Source organism: Anomaloglossus baeobatrachus, chromosome 2 (assembly GCF_048569485.1).
Source record: "Anomaloglossus baeobatrachus isolate aAnoBae1 chromosome 2, aAnoBae1.hap1, whole genome shotgun sequence".
Lineage (NCBI taxonomy): Eukaryota > Metazoa > Chordata > Amphibia > Anura > Aromobatidae > Anomaloglossus > Anomaloglossus baeobatrachus.
In genome coordinates this window covers 484,935,567-484,953,157 of record NC_134354.1, presented here as the reverse complement: position 1 = coordinate 484,953,157, position 17,591 = coordinate 484,935,567, and the positions used below count along the sequence as shown (strand labels likewise).

Genomic DNA, 17,591 nt, shown 5'->3' with positions numbered 1-17,591 from the left:
CTCCTCCGCTCTCACTGTCAGTGCCGGCTCCTGCTTCTTGCACGTGTAGCAGAGTACACATCGGGTAATTAACCCCATGTGTACTGTAGCTAGGAGAGCAGGGAGCCAGCGCTAAGCGGTGTGCGCTGCTCCCTGCTCTGTGCACATGTAGCTACAGCACACATCGGGTAATTAACCCAATGTGTGCTGTAGCTAGGAGAGCAGGGAGCCAGCGCTAAGCATTGTGCGCTGCTCCCTGCTCTGTGCACATTTAGCTGCAGTACACATCGGGTAATTAACTCGATGTGTGCTGTAACTAGGAGAGCAGGGAGCCAGCGCTAAGCGGTGTGCGCTGCTCCCTGCTCTGTGCACATGTAGCTGCAGCACACATCGGGTAATTAACCCGATGTGTGCTGTAACTAGGAGAGCAGGGAGCCACCGCTAAACGGTGTGCGCTGCTCCCTGCTCTCTGCACGTGTAGCTGCGTACGCTGGTAAGAAAAGGTAAATATCGGGTTGGTTACCCGATATTTACCTTAGTTACCAAGCGCAGCATCTTCCACGCGGCGCTGGGGGCTGGACACTGGTTGCTGGTGAGCTCACCAGCAACTGGTGTAGCCACGCTGCAGCGATCCCTGCCAGGTCAGGTTGCTGGTGGGATCGCTGGAGCGTCGCAGTGTGACATCTCACCAGCAACCTCCTAGCAACTTACCAGCGATCCCTATCAGGTTTGATCGTTGTTGGGATCGCTGGTAAGTTGTTTAGTGTGACTGGGCCTTGAGTCTCCTGGGAAGTGGGGGGTCTGCTTTTTTGGAGGGTAAACTTACCCCCAACCGTGTTTCTCCAAGAATAAGACCTCCTCCAAAAATAAGCCCTAGTGCTTTTTTGGGGGGCAAAAAAATATAAGACAGTGTCTTATTTTTGGAAAAACACGGTAACTTTCTTATTTCTTTGTGTATACAGTGTGTACAAAATGCTCACATATACAGGATATAAAAATACATATAGTGTATAAGTCTGCATTTATGTGAATAAATGAATGTGTACATGTGTTTCATTTTTACTGATAAAATACTGAAATCACCCAAAAAACCTCTTAAAATTTCCAAAACTTGTGTACCATTAAAAAAACAAATCCAATTTTTATATGCAAAATGAATAATAATATTTATTCACTTATATAGTGCTATTAATTCTACAGCGCTTTACATACATCAGAACACTGTCCCCATTGGAGCTCACAATCTACATCCCCTATCAGTATGTCTTTGGAGTTTGGGAGGAAACCGGAGATCCCCGGAGGAAGAAACCCACGCAAACACAGGGAGAACATACAAACTCCTTGCAGATGGTGTCCTTGGTGGGATTTGAAACCAGGACCCCAGCGATGCAAGGCTGAATAAATCTATAATGGTATTTGTAGCACAAATATACGAAACAGCAAAAAAAAATGGATGGGGCTATATACTATATACCAGGATAAGGGACAAAGATACAAGCATGTCGGGGGTGAGGCCCAGTCCCAGCGCACTGTTCAAATGTATTTGCGTCTGAAAGACGCAAATACATTTGAATAGGAAGGAGGAAGCTGCAATCACCGTCACAGCCAATGCCGCGCTCCTCAGCAGCGTATGCATGCCGGGCACACAGCACACAGTAGGGCCGGCATAGCACAGTGCGCTGCCTCCTGGTCCTGCTGCAGCTAGTATGCGCATGGCAGTGCCTGGCTTGCACACTGCTGAGCAGAGCGGCAGTGACAGCAGAGAGCGGCCCACTACAGGGACCGGCCCACTACAGGGACCGGCCCACTACAGGAAAAGGCCCATCTGGCATTTGCCAGACTTGCCCTATGGTCAATCCGGGGCTGGGGGTGTTTGACTGGCTGGCCGTGATAACCTGGAACTCCCAACTGTGAGTGAAGAGCTAATGACAGCATCCCCTGTGTCCTGGATTATCTGCGCCGCCAGCTCCGCGCTGTTCAAAGACTTCATCTGCTAAAGACTACGTGCGGCTGCCCTGGGGCCCACTCCATCTGTGGGAGCTGTACCATCCTAGCTGCATCTCCATCTACCCCAGCGGTCCTATTCTGCAGCGTCGGCCATATATTACCAAATGCCACAGGTGGCGTCACGACTCATTATCCCCTGTAAATATTCCCCACATCTTTCCCACGTTTTAAACAACACCGCCAGGGTCACGGAGCGGGCCCTGCCACCGTGATCTCCCAATAGAACCGGCCCGGTTCCGAGTGCCCCACAGCCCTGGTGGGCGTGTCAGTCCTAAGGAGAATCCATCAATGTGAAAGTAGTGGACAATCCCTTTAAAGTGTCTGTGATTTATTGTGAACCTGAAGAAACTTTTCCAGATGATTCTGGCTGTAATTATCATTCTACAGTGCACAGGGGATGCAGCTGGTATCTTCATATTGGAATAATTGGCTGTGACATGTAGCACTCATTATCTGCTTTTCCTACGTGTCCATAATAAATATTGTCTATGAAAAAAGAAAAAGCCTTGTTGGCGACCCTGCCCTGCCCACTACAAGCCAGACCTGCCGGGGCCAGGTGAGAACCTGTTCTGCCGAGTCACGTGTTCACACAAGGCACAATCCAGCACGGCACAGGGCCTAACTCCGCCCCGTCATGTGACTGATCACATGATCGCGACGTCAGCAAAGGTCCTTCTTCCAGGTAGAATCTAGAAACCATCGTACGAACAGTTGCGGAAATGGAGGTGAGAATGTCGGGCTGTTGCTTCAGACGGAGGAGCTGTGCTGTGGGCGCGTACTCGGCAACATGGCCGCTGTGTGAATGGACTGTGTCCGGGAGCAGCTGTGTCTAGAATACATGTTATCATGTGTGGGGGCTGCACAGCTCATCCCTGCCCTGTGGTCACTGGGGCGCTGAGCTGTGTATCTGAGCGTATGTGTGGTACTGCTGAGAGCACTGTGCACCACGGGTCACGGAATGAAGTCCATTACTGAGGAGCTGAGCTGTGTATCTAAGCTATTCCAGACAGTGTGACGTCCCCACACTACATTACCCCCCCCCACACACTACATTACCCCCCCCCACACACTACATTACCCCCCCCACACACTACATTACCCCCCCCACACACTACATTACCCCCCCACACACTACATTACCCCCCCCACACACTACATTACCCCCCCCACACACTACATTACCCCCCCCACACACTACATTACCCCCCCCACACACTACATTACCCCCCCCACACACTACATTACCCCCCCCCACACACTACATTACCCCCTCACACACTACATTACCCCCCCCACACACTACATTACCCCCTCACACACTACATTACCCCACCCACACACTACATTACCCCCCCCACACACTACATTACCCCCCCCACACACTACATTACCCCCCCCACACACTACATTACCCCCTCACACACTACATTACCCCCTCACACACTACATTACCCCCCTCACACACTACATTACCCCCCCCACACACTACATTACCCCCTCACACACTACATTACCCCCTCACACACTACATTACCCCCCCCACACACTACATTACCCCCCCACACACACTACATTACCCCCTCACACACTACATTACCCCCCCCCACACACTACATTACCCCCCCACTCAGTGTGACGTCCCCACACTACATTACCCCCCCCACACACTACATTACCCCCCCACTCAGTGTGACGTCCCCACACTACATTACCCCCCCCACACACACTACATTACCCCCCCCCCTCAGTGTGACGTCCCCACACTACATTACACCCCCCACACAGTGTGACGTCCCCACACTACATTACACCCCCCACACAGTGTGACGCCCCTACACTGCATTACCCCCCCACACAGTGTGACGTCCCCACATTGCATTACCCCCCCACACAGTGTGACGTCCCCACACTGCATTACCCCCCCCCACACAGTGTGACGTCCCCACACTGCATTACCCCCCCCACACAGTGTGACGTCCCCACACTGCATTACCCCCCCCCCACACAGTGTGACGTCCCCACACTGCATTACCCCCCCCCACACAGTGTGACGTCCCCACACTGCATTACCCCCCCACACAGTGTGACGTCCCCACACTGCATTACCCCCCCACACAGTGTGACGTCCCCACACTGCATTACCCCCCCTAACAGTGTGACGTCCCCACACTGCATTACCCCCCACACAGTGTGACGTCCCCACACTGCATTACCCCCCCCACACAGTGTGACGTCCCCACACTGCATTACCCCCCCCACAGTGTGACCGTCCCCACACTGCATTACCCCCCCACACAGTGTGACGTCCCCACACTACGTTACCTCCCACACAGTGTGACGTCCCCACACTGCATTACCCCCCCACACAGTGTGATGTCCCCACACTGCATTACCCCCCCCCCCACACACAGTGTGACGTCCCCACACTGCATTACCCCCCCCACACAGTGTGACGTCCCCACACTGCATTATCCCCCGACAGTGTGACGTCCCCACACTGCATGACCCCCCCCCACACAGTGTGACATCCCCACACTGCATGACCCCCCCCCACACAGTGTGACATCCCCACACTGCATGACCCCCCCACACAGTGTGACGTCCCCACACTGCATTATCCCCCCACAGTGTGACGTCCCCACACTGCATGACCCCCCCACACAGTGTGACATCCCCACACTGCATGACCCCCCCACACAGTGTGACATCCCCACACTGCATGACCCCCCCACACAGTGTGACGTCCCCACACTGCATGACCCCCCCCACACAGTGTGACGTCCCCACACTGCATGACCCCCCCACACAGTGTGACGTCCCCACACTGCATGACCCCCCCACACAGTGTGACGTCCCCACACTGCATGACCCCCCCACACAGTGTGACGTCCCCACACTGCATGACCCCCCCACACAGTGTGACGTCCCCACACTGCATGACCCCCCCACACAGTGTGACGTCCCCACACTGCATTACCCCCCCCCACACAGTGTGACGTCCCCACACTGCATTACCCCCCCCACACAGTGTGACGTCCCCACACTGCATTACCCCCCCCACACAGTGTGACGTGCCCACACTGCATTACCCCCCCCCACACAGTGTGACGTGCCCACACTGCATTACCCCCCCCCACACAGTGTGACGTGCCCACACTGCATTACCCCCCACACAGTGTGACGTGCCCACACTGCATTACCCCCCCACACAGTGTGCATTACCCCCCCCCACAGTGTGACGCGCCCACACTGCATTACCCCCCCCCACAGTGTGACGCGCCCACACTGCATTACCCCCCCCACGCAGTGTGATGTGCCCACACTGCATTACCCCCCCACGCAGTGTGATGTGCCCACACTGCATTACCCCCCCACGCAGTGTGACGTGCCCACACTGCATTAGCCCCCCCCACGCAGTGTGACGTGCCCACACTGCATTAGCCCCCCCACGCAGTGTGACGTGCCCACACTGCATTAGCCCCCCCACGCAGTGTGACGTGCCCACACTGCATTACCCCCCCCCACGCAGTGTGACGTGCCCACACTGCATTACCCCCCCCACGCAGTGTGACGTGCCCACACTGCATTACCCCCCCACGCAGTGTGACGTGCCCACACTGCATTACCTCCCCCACACAGTGTGACGTCCCCACACTGCATTATCCCCCACACACACAGTGTGACGTCCCCACACTGCATTACCCCCCACACACACACAGTGTGACGTCCCCACACTGCATTACCCCCCCACACAGTGTGACGTCCCCACACTGCATTACCCCCCCACACAGTGTGACGTCCCCACACTGCATTACCCCCCCACAGTGTGACCGTCCCCACACTGCATTACCCCCCCCACAGTGTGACCGTCCCCACACTGCATTACCCCCCCACACAGTGTGACGTCCCCACACTGCATTACCCCCCCCACACAGTGTGACGTGCCCACACTGCATTACCCCCCCCCACACAGTGTGACGTGCCCACACTGCATTACCCCCCCCCCCACACAGTGTGACGTGCCCACACTGCATTACCCCCCACACAGTGTGACGTGCCCACACTGCATTACCCCCCCACACAGTGTGCATTACCCCCCCCCCCACAGTGTGACGCGCCCACACTGCATTACCCCCCCCACAGTGTGACGCGCCCACACTGCATTACCCCCCCCACGCAGTGTGATGTGCCCACACTGCATTACCCCCCCACGCAGTGTGACGTGCCCACACTGCATTAGCCCCCCCACGCAGTGTGACGTGCCCACACTGCATTAGCCCCCCCACGCAGTGTGACGTGCCCACACTGCATTAGCCCCCCACGCAGTGTGACGTGCCCACACTGCATTAACCCCCCCCACGCAGTGTGACGTGCCCACACTGCATTACCCCCCCCCCACGCAGTGTGACGTGCCCACACTGCATTACCCCCCCACGCAGTGTGACGTGCCCACACTGCATTACCTCCCCCACGCAGTGTGACGTCCCCACACTGCATTACCCCCCACACACACACAGTGTGACGTCCCCACACTGCATTACCCCCCACACACACACAGTGTGACGTCCCCACACTGCATTACCCCCCCACACAGTGTGACGTCCCCACACTGCATTACCCCCCCACAGTGTGACCGTCCCCACACTGCATTACCCCCCCCACAGTGTGACCGTCCCCACACTGCATTACCCCCCCACACAGTGTGACCGTCCCCACACTGCATTACCCCCACACAGTGTGATGTCCCCACACTACATTACCCCCCACACAGTGTGACATCCCCACAGTTCTCCCTACACACTCAGTATACACTGTGTTCCAAATGATTATGCAAAAAATATTTTTTCATATTTTCCTAACTTTATGAATTGCAGTCATTGTTAATTTCCAGTCATCTACTATTCGAGTATAATTGAAATGTTTTTGATCAAACTGCCTATGAAAACAGTATATTTTTAAAAATAATAAACACTCAAAATGCATGTTCCAAATTATTATGCACAGCAGAGTTTTGAACCTTTTTATTTTGATTTTGAACAACAAAATGGTCAATTGTGACATTATAAGCATTATCAGCTTATTACAAAATGAAATCAAACAGTTTTCAAGTCAAAACTTAATTCTAGGTGATGTTACACTTGCACATAGGACCCCTTGTTTGAAAGAAGCTTCTGAACTCTCTCGTCCATTGATTGTCAGTTTTTGGATGGTTTGTGCTTCAATTGTTTTGCATGTGGACAGAATACCCTCCCAGAGCTGTTTCTTAGATGTGAACTGTCTCCCGCCATCATAAACACTCCTTTTGATGATGCTCCAGAGGTTCTCAATGGGGTTGAGGTCAGGGGAACATGGTGGCCACACCATAAGTTTGTCCTCTTTTTTGCCCATAGCAGCCCGAGATGCAGATGTGTAATTTGCAGCATGAGAATGTGCATTATCATACATGAAAATGATCTTGCTGCGGAATGCACGGTTCTTCCTCCTGAACCATGGCAGGAAGTGCTGTTTTAGAAACTCCACATAGATTATGGCGTTCATCTTTACCCCTTCAGGGATCCTAAAGGGGCCAACAATCTCTCCCCATGATTCCAGCCCAAAACATTACTCCACCTCCTCCTTGTTGGCGCCTTAGCCGTGTTTTCATGGGTTGTCCATCAACCAGCCATCCTCCTCTCCATCCATCTGGACCATCGAGCGTTGCACGGCAATCATCGGTGAACAAAACAGTTTGGAAGTCAGTTTTCATGTATCGTTTGGCCCACTGGAGCCGTTTCTGCTTGTGTGCAGTGGATAGAGGTGGTCCACAGGATGGCTTACCCACAGCTGCAAACCTCTGAAGGACCCTGCATCTTGTTGTTGGAGGCACCAGCAGCTTCAAAAACTTGTCTGCTGCTATGACAAGGCATTTTAGCAGCTGCTCTTTTAACCTGACACAATTGCCTGTTGGAAAGAGTCCTCGATTTTTCCTTATCAGCACGCACACGCGTGTGCTGTGAAGCAGCTACATACTTCTGGATTGTGCGATGATCACGATGAAGTGTCTTGGCAATGTTGATTGTAGTCATGCCTTGACCTAAATACTCCACAATTTGTTGCTTCTCAGCAACCGACACATTCTTTTTCTTTCCCATTTTGGCAAAAAAATGTAGGCTGCTTAATAATGTGGAACAGCCTTCTTAAGTAGTCTTGCCTTTATTGGGACACCCCTTCCAAACTAATCTGCACAGGTCTCTGCAACTGCTTTCAGAGATATAAAGAGCCCTGACACACATCACCAGCAATGAGTTTACATGACAAACAAAAAATTTCTAACCTTATCAATCCTAAACTCTTTTTGCATAATAATTTGGAACACAGTGTAAGTCCACACAGTAGAACATCTGACAAGCATCCCACTTGCGAATGTGTCCTGTAACTTCTCTCCTCCTCCAATACTGAGCTGGTTTCTACTGCCCAGCTTTGTGACCTGAGAATGCCTGGTGATCTGACGGACTCTTCATATCCTTCAGTATGAATACAGAGGTGGAGACAGACAGTGTATGGGCCTTTTTATTATCCAGAATCTTAACATAACCTCTTTTGTCTCTAAGAATTTCAAAATACATGTTATCCTTAAAATGAATAAGTTCCACAATGCTATGTCCACCCCTGCCCAGACAGAATGATGGAGCAGGGTCCTGAGAGCTCCCTGCTCCACTGTTATATTCAACTGTGTCCTAAGGTACAGACACCAGGACAGCTTCCCAAATTCAGGACTCCAATCCCACTTGATCCAGGATGGTTGATGTTGATACTAAACAGGCATATCTGTTATGTCTTTTCCCCGTGTCATCCTCACTGCCTCTGTGTTGCATATGTTTGTTTTCTTTCACTGAAGCAGGAAGGCTATGAACTTTTTTTTTTCCTTATCCACTGTCTTTTTAACAATGGATCAATGAAACGTGGACATAAAACTATAGTACAAGGTACAGTGGGGGAAAAAAGTATTTAGTCAGCCACCGATTGTTCATGTTCTCCCACTTAAAAAGATGAGACAGGCCTGTAATTGACATAGGTAGACCACAACTATGAAAGACAAAATGAAAAAACAAATCCAGAAAACCACCTTTTCTGATTTGGCAAGATTTGTTTTTGCAAATTATGGTGGAAAATAAGTATTTAGTAATCTAAAAACATGCAAGATTTCTGGCTCTCACAGACCTGTAACCTCTTCAAGAGGCTCCTCTGTCCTCCACTCATTACCTGTAGTAATGGCACCTGTTTGAACTTATCAGTATAAAAGACACCTGTCCACAACCTAACAGTCACATGCCAAACTCCACTGTGGTGAAGACCAAAGAGCTGTTGAAGGACACCAGAAACAAAATTGTAGCCCTACACCAGGCTGGGAAGACTGAATCTGCAATAGGCAAGCAGCTTGGTGTGATGAAATCAACTGTGGGAGCAATAATAAGAAAATGGAAGACATACAAGACAACTGATGATCTCCTTCGATCTGGTTCTTAACACAAGAACGGTGAGCAAAAATCCTAGAACCACACATGGAGACCTAGTGAATGACCTGCATAGAGTAGGGACCACCATAACAAAGGCTATCATCAGTAACACACTATGCCGTCAGGGACTCAAATCTTGCAGTGCCAGGCGTGTTCCCCTGCTTAAGCCAGTACATGTCCGGGCCCGTCTGACATTTGCTAGAGAGCATTTGGATTACCAGAAGAGTATTGGGAGAATTTCATATGGTCTGATGAAACCAAAGTAGAACTGTTTGGTAGAAACACAACTCATCGTGTTTGGAGGAGACAGAATGCCGAGTTGCATCCAAAGAACAAAATACCTACTGTGAAGCATGGGGGTGGCAACATCATGCTTTGGGGCTGTTTCTCTCCAAAGGGACCAGGACGACTGATCCGTGTACATGAAAGAATGAATGAGGCCATGTATCGTGAGATTTTGACTGCAAACCTACTTCCATCAGCAAGGGCATTGAAGATGAAACGTGGCTGGGTGTTTCAGCATAATGATCCCAAGCACACTCTCAGGGCAATGAAGGAGTGGCTTCATAAAAAAGCATATGAAGGTCCTGGAGTGGTCTAGCCAGTCTCCAGATCTGAACCCCATAGAAAACCTTTGGAGGGAATTGAGAGTCTGTGTTGCCCAGTGACAGCCCCAAAACATCATTGCTCTGGAGGAGATCTGTATGGAGGAATGGGGCAACATACCACCAACAGTGTGTGACAGCTTTGTGAAGACTAACAGAAAACATTTGACTTCTGTCATTGCCAACAAAGGATATATAACAAAATATTGAGATGAACTTTTATAATTGACTAAATACTTACTTATTTTCCACCATAATTTGCAAAATAAATCTTGCCAGATCAGACGCGGTGATTTTCTGGATTTGTTTTCTCATTTTGTGTCTCATAGTTGTGGTCTACCGATGATGTCAATTCCAGGCCTCTCTCCTCTTCTTAAGTAGGAGAATATGCACAATTGGTGGCTGACTAAATACTTTTTTTTCCACACTGTATGCCTTAGGGTACTTTCACACTTGCGTTTATTTCCTTCCGTTAACGGATTCCGCTGTTTCCCATAGACTTGTATGGGTGACGGATTGTACCAAAAGGACCTGCGTTGCTTCCGCTGAGCGACGCTCCGTTCCGCCCAGCGGGAGCAACGCAGCATGTAACGTTATTTTGAGCAGCGGAATCCTCTGGATTTCACTGCGCATGTGCTTTTTTTCTTTTTTTTTTTTTTTTTAAAATCAAACTTTATTTTGGCTTGCGGTGGCCGAACGTTCAGCTGAGCGCCCAGCCGTCGGCAAGCGACAGTGCTCAGCTGAGCGACCGGCTACCGGCATGCCCGGGCGCCGGCAAGTGACAGCGCTCAGCTGATCACCCGGCGGTCGGCTGCAGGGAGCGATCAGCTGATCACCCGGCGGCCGGCAAGTGACAGCGCTCAGCTGATCACCGGCGGCCGGCTACTGGGAGCGATCAGCTGATCACCCGGCGGCCGGCTACTGGGAGCGATCAGCTGATCACCCGGCGGCCGGCTACTGGGAGCGATCAGCTGATCACCCGGCGGCCGGCTACTGGGAGCGATCAGCTGATCACCCGGCGGCCGGCTACTGGGAGCGATCAGCTGATCACCCGGCGTCCGGCTACTGGGAGCGATCAGCTGATCACCCGGCGTCCGGCTGCTGGGAGCGATCAGCTGATCACCCGGCGGCCGGCTACTGGAAGCGATCAGCTGATCGTTCACAATAGTCTGCCGCTGGTAAAACTGTAAAAAAAAAAAAAATCAAAACGAATTGCGTTGTTTTGCAGCATCCGTTGTGCCACTATATGCAACACATCCGTTGCATCCGTTACACAACGCAATGCAACGGATACCGTTCAATGCAAGTGTGAAACTAGCCTTACTGATCCCCACAGTCTATAATGGCCATGTTTAATCTGCATTTTGGCTGGTGATAAGACAGCCTCTCTGGCTCATGGACCGGAGACATGGGTCTGTTTTTTTACAAAGACGTGTGTCTGGATCAGTGAAACTCTGTGGGTGTTCCGTCCCCCCCACAAAAAACTAATAGTATTAGCAAATAATGAAAATGATACAAGAAGCACTGCATTGTAACGATAATGACATTAATTTAGAGGTCATCCAAGTGAATTAAAAATGTAATTACTAGCAGTGTAAAATATGTGAGGAATACTGCAGTGCCATTCTGATTGGCCCCGTCTTCTTGACAGTCCATAGTGATGTCTGGTAACTACCCAGGGGAGTCTACAAATAGTTGGGACTGAGAAAGCATCTCTGTGGGCACAGTGGAGTATTGCTAGGGAGTCTTCTGCACAGAGTGACTGTTCAAACCAAGCACTCGGTGCATCATGGTGTGGCCAGCAATTTAAGTACACCTCCCCACCTACTTGTTCCCTCTGTCTCCCTCCACTTCTTCCTCCTTTCATTGATTGACAGCTCTGGCTTTATTCAACCAGAGAAGGGTGGAGATAGATGTAAAATAACAGATGGGAAGGTGCACTTAAATGTTTGGCCCCGCCATGATGCACCGAGCACCTGCACTTGGTTTCATCAGTCATCCTGTGCTGACGGAGTCCCTTTAGGCCATATACACACTGAGTATTTGGTGAGTTTTTTACCTCAGTATTTGTAGCTCAATCCAGGAGTGGGTGATAAATACAGAAGTGTTGACGTGTTTCTATTATACTTTTCTTCTGATTGTTCCACTCCTGATTTTGGCTACAAATACTGAGGTAAAAACCTCAAAAAATACTCCCCGTGTGCACAGGGCCTTGAAGGGTTTTGGATTTAAAGACAAACCCCATTTTTCCTTTTTCCTGTCATACTTGTTTGCTTTTTCATTCCCTATAGCTGACACTGTACAGCAATGGTGGCTCACCTGAGGGCTGTCCTGGCCGGTATTTCATCCCAGGAATGTAGTCATGATCTCACCGGTTGTCATCCTGAACAGGTTAGCCCAGCACATTACTGTACAGTGCCTGGTGGAAAGATGACACGTCCCATAATACAGATCATCATACCAACTCATGTACAGCCATTGAGCTGTAGCACAAGCTGGTACACTTATTAGAAGACTGTCGATTTTACGATCTGCCATAGTCTTCAATGACCACAATGTCAGGGGCAAGATGGCGATTAGGGAGATTTTCTACTGTAGTGTTCCATGCTTTGTAATCTGCACTGTGGTTACTTTCCTCTAGGACACAGGTCAGGATGGCGTCTCGTCACCAGCCACCCCTGGAGCAGGGAAGTCCAAGGTGAATAATTGGATATGTTTCTTTTTGACACAATGAATACAGACTGGTTGACTGACTACACAGGAATGTGTGACCTTATTGTGCTAAAATTGCCTCTGACTCACGGCCTTACTTCCTGGATGGTATCGCTCACCTAGCAGTGATACGTCTTACTGAGAATACAAGCTTCTTCACGAGGAATTAAAAACTGCCCACGCAAATACTGTTTTCCTAAGGAATGAGAGGGAGAAGAGCAAGGCATGGGGCTATTAGATAGATGGGAAACATGCATGGTAGATGTTCAGAATGAGAAAGAGATATTTTCATAGAATCATAGACTATTAGAGTTGGAATGGACCTCCTGGGTCATCTAGTCCAACCCCCTGCTCAAAGCAGGATTCACTAAATTTTATAACGTAGTATTAGAGTAGTTAAATGTTAAATGGGTTCTCCAGGATTGGTAACCTGATGGCATGTCCTTTTAAGATAGATGAACAACATCATGGAAGTATGGCGCTCGCACCCCCAATTATCTTCACTGGGCTGACTGAGCACATCTTGCCCCTTACTCTTTGTTCAGTTCCTCTCTGTACTTTCAGTAGTGCCTGTGACTGGCATTAAAGTTCCCTATAACCTCGTACGGGTCAAGTCAGTAGGACTTACTGCGCTATGTGCGCATGTTGCGTATTTGCATGCAGTTACGCTGCGATCTGCACCGCAGCGTAACTGCATGCGTCCTGCGTCCCCAGCATAATCTATTAAGATTATGCAGTAGCCGTGCGCACGTGGCATCTTAGAGCGCAGCGCTTCGGCTGCTGCCCGAAGTGTGTGTTCTAAGAAGTGACATGTCACTTATTCCGTGCGCTCTGCCTGCATCCCCCCGCTCTGTCTTTGAGGGGATGCACTCAGAGCGCATGGAATCGGCTTTTTTTTTTCATTACGGACTCTTTCTGCAGCGATTTGAAGCAAACGTGTGCTGTTCAAATTGCTGCAGAAATTTCTGCAGGGCAGAACGCTACGTGCGCACATATGCTAATACAAGGAGCTGCCACTCCTAAGGATAAACTCAGTGCTTACAGTCAGAATGAGCCCTTATAGTGTCCATATAGATGTACTGATTTGACGTAGAATCCCAATTGACTGTATACAGGTCTATTGGGGCTCGTTTTCTGGCCTGTTTAGTACTGTTTACACAGGCTGAAGAATATTTAAGAATCATTTATGCCGGCATAAGTTATTCACTCATTCAGCGAACATGCATTTTGCTTGTTTATTGGTGCTCACCAGCCTGTTTATATTTGGCAAATGATTGATAGTAAGCATTCTTACTAACCCTCGTTCTAAGGGGTGCTTCACACACAGCGAGCTCGCTGCCGAGATCGCTGCTGAGTCACGTTTTTTGTGACGCAGCAGTGACCTCATTAGCGATCTCGCTGTGTGTGACACTGAGCAGTGATCTGGCCCCTGCTGTGAGATCGCTGCTCGTTACACACAGCCCTGGTTCGTTTTCTTCAAAGGCGCTCTCCCACTGTGACACACAGATCGCTGTGTGTGACAGCGAGAGAGCGACAAATGAAGCGAGCAGGGAGCAGGAGCCGGCATCTGGCAGCTGCAGTAAGCTGTAGCCAAGATAAACATCGGGTAACCAAGGTGGTTACCCGATATTTTCCTTAGTTACCAGCCTCCGCAGCTCTCACGCTGCCTGTGCTGCCGGCTCCGGCTCTCTGCACATGTAGCTGCTGTACACATCGGGTTAATTAACCCGATGTGTACTGTAGCTAGGAGAGCAAAGCTAAGCAGTGTGCGCTGGTAACTAATGTAAACATCGGGTAACCATACCCGATGTTTACCTTAGTTACCAGTGTCCGCAGCTTCCAGACACCGGCTCCGTGCAAGCGCAGCGTAGCTTGCACGTCGCTGCTGGCTGGGGGCTGGTGAGATCTGCCTGTTTGACAGCTCACCAGCGACCATGTAGCGATGCAGCAGCGATCCTGACCAGGTCAGATCGCTGGTCGGATCGCTGCTGCATCGCTAAAGTGTGAAGGTACCCTTAGATAATCAGATTATCTAAATTCACCTTTAGGTCTTGTTCACACCAGCGTATAAACAATTAGTCTGATTTTCATCCAGAAAAGGAGGATGATTTTTTTCTTCACTTGTCATTCGTGTACTGTACAATCAATTTTTTTTTTATCCAGCAGCTATTAATCATTTACAATTTCCTTTATTACAGAATTGTAATGTATCTGTAACCCTGGAGTGCTATACTGTGACTCTGAATGGCATTCGATTTTTAATTTTTTTCTTGCCCGTCTGATTTCAGAGTAAAATTGTAATATGCTGCAATTCATTTTACACACAGATTTTTTTTTTTTCTTTTTACACTGACAATCATCAGCACTGCCTCGTGAAATAGCATCGATCCAAGTGCTGTGTGATGAAAAATCAGATAGCACTTGCCTGATTTATACGCCCTTAAACTAAACGGCTACTAGTCTGAAAAGTGCTAAAATGACAATCTGCAGGAAAAGAACGGAGTGCTCTGGTTATGGCATGTGTACAGTGGAGCTCTTGTAATAAGGAAGAAATAAAAGTTGCAAGTAAAGATCTTCCACAACAAAAGGAATTGGTACAGACAGTATATTGGAAAGTAATACAAGCTATTAGTACACACAGAACACAATAAGCTTTGTTTGCTGAAGCCATAAAAGCCATTGTGGGCTAGAGATGTAAACTTGTAAGTTCCTGTTTGCTCAAGTCCTTCTTAGCCCAACTATAAAGGCCCCGTCACACTAAGCAACATCGCTAGCAACATCGCTGCTAACGAACAACTTTTGTGACGTTGCTAGCGATGTTGCTGTGTGTGACATCCAGCAACAACCTGGCCCCTGCTGTGAGGTCGTTGGTTGTTGCTGAATGTCCTGGGCCATTTTTTAGTTGTTGCTGTCCCGCTGTGAAGCACAGATCGCTATGTGTGACAGCGAGACAGCAACAACTATATGTGCAGGCAGCAGGAGCCGGCTTCTGTGGAGGCTGGTAACCAATGTAAACATCGGGTAACCAAGAAGCCCTGTCCTTGGTTACCCGATATTTACCTTTGATACCAGCCTCCGCCGCTCTCACTGCCTGTGCTGCCGGCTCCTGCTGTGTGCACATGTAGCTGCAGGACACATCGGGTTAATTAACCCGATGTGTGCTGTAACTAGGAGAGCAGGGAGCCAGCGCTAAGCATTGTGCGCTGCTCCCTGCTCTCTGCACATGTAGCTACAGCACACATCGGGAAATTAACCCCATGTGTGCTGTAACTAGGAGAGCAAGGAGCCAGCGCTAAGCAGTGTGCGCTGCTCCCTGCTCTGTGCACATTTAGCTGCAGCACACATCGTGTAATTAACCTGATGTGTGCTGTAACTACGAGAGCAGGGAGCCAGCGCTCAGTGTGCGCTGCTCCCTGCTCTCTGCATGTGTAGCTCCGTGCGGTGGTAACCAAGGTAAATATCGGGTTGGTTACCCGATATTTACCTTAGTTACCAAGCGCAGCAGCTTCCACGCGGCGCTGGGGGCTTGTCACTGGTTGCTGGTGAGCTCACCAGCAACTTGTGTAGCCACGCTCCAGCGATCCCTGCCAGGTCAGGTTGCTGGTGGGATCGCTGGAGCGTTGCAGTGTGACATCTCACCAGCAACCTCCTAGCAACTTACCAGCGATCCCTATCGTTGTTGGGATCGCTGGTAAGTTGCTTAGTGTGACTGGACCTTAGCAACATCGCTAGCAACATCGCTGCTAACGAACAACTTTTGTGACGTTGCTAGCGATGTTGCTGTGTGTGACATCCAGCAACAACCTGGCCCCTGCTGTGAGGTCGTTGGTTGTTGCTGAATGTCCTGGGCCATTTTTTAGTTGTTGCTGTCCCGCTGTGAAGCACAGATCGCTGTGTGTGACAGCGAGACAGCAACAACTAAATGTGCAGGCAGCAGGAGCCGGCTTCTGCGGAGGCTGGTAACCAATGTAAACATCGGGTAACCAAGAAGCCCTGTCCTTGGTTACCCGATATTTACCTTTGTTACCAGCCTCCGCCGCTCTCACTGTCAGTGCCGGCTCCTGCTCTGTGCACATGTAGCTGCAGGACACATCGGGTTAATTAACCCGATGTGTGCTGTAGCTAGGAGAGCAGGGAGCCAGCGCTAAGCAGTGTGCGCTGCTTCCTGCTCTGTGCACATGTAGCTGCTGCACACATCGGGTAATTAACCCGATGTGTGCTGTAACTAGGAGAGCAGGGAGCCAGCGCTCAGTGTGCGCTGCTTCTTGCTCTCTGCACGTGTAGCTCCGTGCACTGGTAACCAAGGTAAATATCGGGTTGGTTACCCGATATTTACCTTAGTTACCAAGCGCAGCATCTTCCACGCGGCGCTGGGGGCTGGTCACTGGTTGCTGGTGAGCTCACCAGCAACTCGTGTAGCGACGCTCCAGCGATCCCTGCCAGGTCAGGTTGCTGGTGGGATCGCTGGAGCGTCGCAGTGTGACATCTCACCAGCAACTTACCAGCGATCCCTATCGTTGTTGGGATCGCTGGTAAGTTGCTTAGTGTGACTGGACCTTAAGGGGTGCTTCACACATAGCGACAACGACGTCGCTGTTACGTCACCATTTTCTGTGACGTAACAGCGACCTGGTAAGTCGCTGTTATGATCGCTGCTTAGCTGTCAAACACAGCGACGCAGCAGCGATCATAACATCGCTACATGTGCAGAGAGCAGGGAGCCGCGCACACTGCTTAGCGTTGGCTCCTTGCTCTCCTAGCTACAGTACACATCGGGTTAATTAACCCGATG

The 17,591-nt window shown here is 50.3% G+C and overlaps 1 protein-coding gene across 1 annotated transcript in view; it reads left to right on the top strand.

Annotated features, from left to right (window-relative positions):
* The first annotated feature begins 2,631 nt into the window (after positions 1 to 2,631).
* GCC2 (GRIP and coiled-coil domain containing 2) overlaps positions 2,632 to 17,591 on the top strand; it is a 161,177-nt gene continuing 146,217 nt past the window's right edge. Inside the window, exons 1-2 of the mRNA XM_075336449.1 lie at positions 2,632 to 2,711; positions 12,729 to 12,785. Of these exons, the coding sequence (XP_075192564.1) occupies positions 2,706 to 2,711; positions 12,729 to 12,785 (63 nt within the window). The 5' untranslated portion in view covers positions 2,632 to 2,705. The remainder of the gene's footprint in view (positions 2,712 to 12,728; positions 12,786 to 17,591) is intronic.